The sequence below is a fragment of the Gavialis gangeticus genome, unplaced genomic scaffold (genome assembly GCF_001723915.1).
Source record: "Gavialis gangeticus isolate Ggan-Ray unplaced genomic scaffold, GavGan_comp1, whole genome shotgun sequence".
In the NCBI taxonomy this organism is placed as follows: Eukaryota; Metazoa; Chordata; order Crocodylia; family Gavialidae; genus Gavialis; species Gavialis gangeticus.
Genome location: NW_017729002.1, coordinates 16129993 through 16133307, shown reverse-complemented (window position 1 = coordinate 16133307; position 3315 = coordinate 16129993). Strand labels below are relative to the sequence as shown.

The 3315-nt window shown below is 41.7% G+C and overlaps 1 protein-coding gene and 1 long non-coding RNA gene across 2 annotated transcripts in view; one reads left to right on the top strand and one right to left on the bottom strand.

Annotated features, from left to right (window-relative positions):
- The window catches only part of LOC109290771, a 6395-nt gene extending 5462 nt beyond the window's left edge, over positions 1-933 (top strand). The window contains exon 2 of the long non-coding RNA XR_002095680.1: positions 4-933. This is a non-coding gene — a long non-coding RNA (uncharacterized LOC109290771). The remainder of the gene's footprint in view (positions 1-3) is intronic.
- CUNH7orf26 (chromosome unknown C7orf26 homolog) overlaps positions 1-3315 on the bottom strand; it is a gene marked incomplete at its 5' end in the record, with an annotated part of 20725 nt that overhangs the window by 6617 nt on the left and 10793 nt on the right. Inside the window, 2 exons of the mRNA XM_019507392.1 lie at positions 2052-2091; positions 2686-3213. Coding sequence (XP_019362937.1) covers positions 2052-2091; positions 2686-3213 — 568 coding nt within the window. The remainder of the gene's footprint in view (positions 1-2051; positions 2092-2685; positions 3214-3315) is intronic.

Here is a 3315-nt window from a genome sequence, read left to right as displayed (position 1 = left end):
CAGGTTGTATATTTGTGCAAACATATGTATGCTAGTCTAAGACTAGATTGTATATTTGAAGGCATACAGTCATGTAAAACATGCACAAAAACAATATTTATTTATTACCATTTATCACTTGTACATAAACTCCAGCAATTTACATCAACAAATGTTGTAGGATGCATGTGTAAGGTTTTTTTCCATATTTATACAGGTTTTTTTTTTTTTTTACATCTCGGAGCCTAGAAAGTGAGAGTGATGGATTTCAGCCTCAGGACTTTCCTGCACCAAGATGATGATGCAGATTTTTGAGGGAGCAGGAATGTGCTGGGGGTTGTTTCTGGTTTTTCTTAAACTGAAAAAAAACAGGTCACAGAAGCACTTTTATTGGCTTCTCCAATTTATGGCTATGATGTGGCCTGACTGCATCTCACTTCTGTAAGTAAACTGTGTGTCCTTGAGCATTGCACATCATTTTAATTCCCAAGCAACAACACTACTTTAAAACTTGGAAACTTAATTCAAGTGCAAATACTCATGACAAGGCATCTGCATCACACGGGTCAAATACTGCACATCTTACAGGTTTTTGCAGAGGCATTTTTATCTGAACATTTTTCCAATTTTCACCTTTAAAATTTCTTCCCACCCCTTATTTCCCCAACTGTTGCAACATCATCCTAATCAAGCAACCTGGCAATCATACTGATCTTCAGATAAAAAGTTACAAAATTTCTTAAGAACATGGGCTTGTGCCACTCCTTCCCTTCTTCCCAACCAACAAAGCAGGCTGAGAGTGCACAGGTCCCAAGGATGTTCTTACAACAGTGATTTCACCCTAGTACAGACATACCTGACCTAGCTTCAACCTAGGTAACCTATGTACTAGCAGCAGGCTAGCTGTCAGCAGCCTAAACCTTAACACAGGTTTCAAAAACTATCTGGCAAACAGGATAGATTCACCTATACTGAATTCCTGGACTACTACTGGTAGCCATTTAGCTAGTCTTAGACTAGCAACTTATGTTTGCACTATACCTCTGTAGGTGTGGGGGGGAGGGGCAGTGCTCTGGGGAGGCTCAGTCCTACTGAGAGGGGAAACAGCTTTCACTTCAGCAGAAAACAGCTTCTTCATCTTAAAGATATCTGATTTTATCCAATTTAAGTTTAGTCCTCATTTCCACTGACTACAGCAGGGAGGTGGGGGGAGGAGGAGGGGAGGGGAGAGGAGAGGACAGATAAAGGGGGTGAGGATTTTCCCCCTGCTAGCATAAGAGGCTGCCAAGGATTTATTTATGTTTATGAAAATAAAACAAGATTAAAGTCAGCCAGGGCTCATTTTTAAATATAAACAAATATTTAGGTGAACATTTTCACACCCAGATGCCCAAAAAATCATCTTAGACACCTGAATAGACCTGGCTAAATTTTCAACTACGAAAGTCTACTTACAGACACTCAGGTTTGAACTTTCTGACTATTATCAGGGACCCCCCACACCTCCCAGAAATTACGTGGGGATTACCATGAGAATGAACAGTGCCATTACATTTTTGGTTAGGGCACAATACATGGGAATCAGTGATGGGGCAGAATTTTTTGGATGCTTTCATATCTGCACCCCCCCACACACACAAAATCTCATTTATCTAACTGTTGTAAAGCAGGCTATGATTCTCCAAGCTTACCTCTGCAGGTGGAGCCCTACTGACTCAGGATATTTTTTTTGGGGGGGGGGGGGGTGCGCGCTGGAAGAAAGGGAAGGAGAGGAGGGGTAAGGGTCTGTGCATGCTAATCAGCCTGCGTAAGTGGGGATTTTCTGAGTCCAAGGTCAAAAGAAGCCTTAGGATCATCTAATTTGAACTCCTTTAGAGAATATGCCTTTACTTTTTACTAAGCTACTCAGTTAGCAAGCCCAATAACTTGTTTTCTGGAAGACATACTTTAGTCAAGCACATGCATACTGTAAACTTTTCATGACAAGTGTCCTGATGTATATCTTGACACACACCTAGAAATGCTTTAACATTTATATTAGACTAAACAGAGCTTTAGGAAAAGGGCCTTACTTGTTGTGTGGTAGCCTAGAGCACACAGTTCTCAAATCGTCTGAAACAGAAGAGAAGACAAACAGAATAGATTTGAAATAAATTATTATTTGTAGCCCAATTCTCCCTTCCAGAGGCAAGGAACTTTTGTGATATCTTTTAATGAACCAAATGTATGGTTAGGATAGCTGTGGACACTCAGGTCACCTGATGCCCCAAAGCTTGTCCAACAGCTTTTCAAACTATTCAACTGGTACAGGAAATGACATCACAAAATATCCTTACCTCTCATATACTTCCTGGAGTATCACAACTACAACACTCCAACCCTACTACCTCCTTTCTAGGAAGGTCTCTCATAAAATACTAAATCCAAAGATGTAAATGAAAAAAAAAAAAAAAAACTTATTAGGAACATTTCATCATACCACTTTACACATCGTTCTTGCACAGCTGATGAATACCACAGGTCCCAGCATGCAAGACTCCATCTTGAGCAAAACAATTCTCAAAATACAAAAAACTCTGCATGTACGCCAGATCAGAAGAAAACAGCATGTTTTAGGGAATGGATTGGGCAATCTACAACACCGAAGTCTAGAAATTGCACTATAAAAAAAGAAAAAGGAAATTGACAAAAAACTATGCAACCTACCTCTAGTGCATAGCAAAGCCCCTGATGCCATGGCCACCTGCAAAGCCTGAGCCAACCTGTCCAGAGCCAGTTCAATCTCTTTGGAGGCATTGAGTGGATTGAGTTCATCAGACAGTCTGTTTATTTCCTCCACAAGTGGAACCACATGGTCAAAGGGCACTAGCCCCAGACGGCCATAAAGGTTTTTCTCTGTTAAGTGCACCTGAAGCATCATGAGAACTTGTAAGACACTTAGATGCAGTTTGGAATACAGCTGGTGACAGTCTCTATCATCTCCTGTGGCTAACTCCTTGGCAGCTTTACTGGCGAGGTGACCATTTGAGACAGAAGCCTTCTTTTTCCTCTTGTAAGCTAAGGGGGCCTTCACACACCAGCGGATCAGTCCAGTGAGTGGGGTGAGCTCTAAAAATCCTATTGGTAAGTTGGCTGCAATAGGAGTGTTTAAGAAGGTGATGAGTATCAAACGGGGGTCCTCAAAGATCCAGGAGACTATCATCTCAAGCAGTTCTGAAGGGGGGATGAGGTCATCTGAAAAAACAAACCCAAAAAACCCAACTGCTCAACAAATTGAGGGGGGAGAAAATGAAGGGCGGGGAGGCAGAGTGGGGGGGGGGGGCAGCCTGGAGAAAG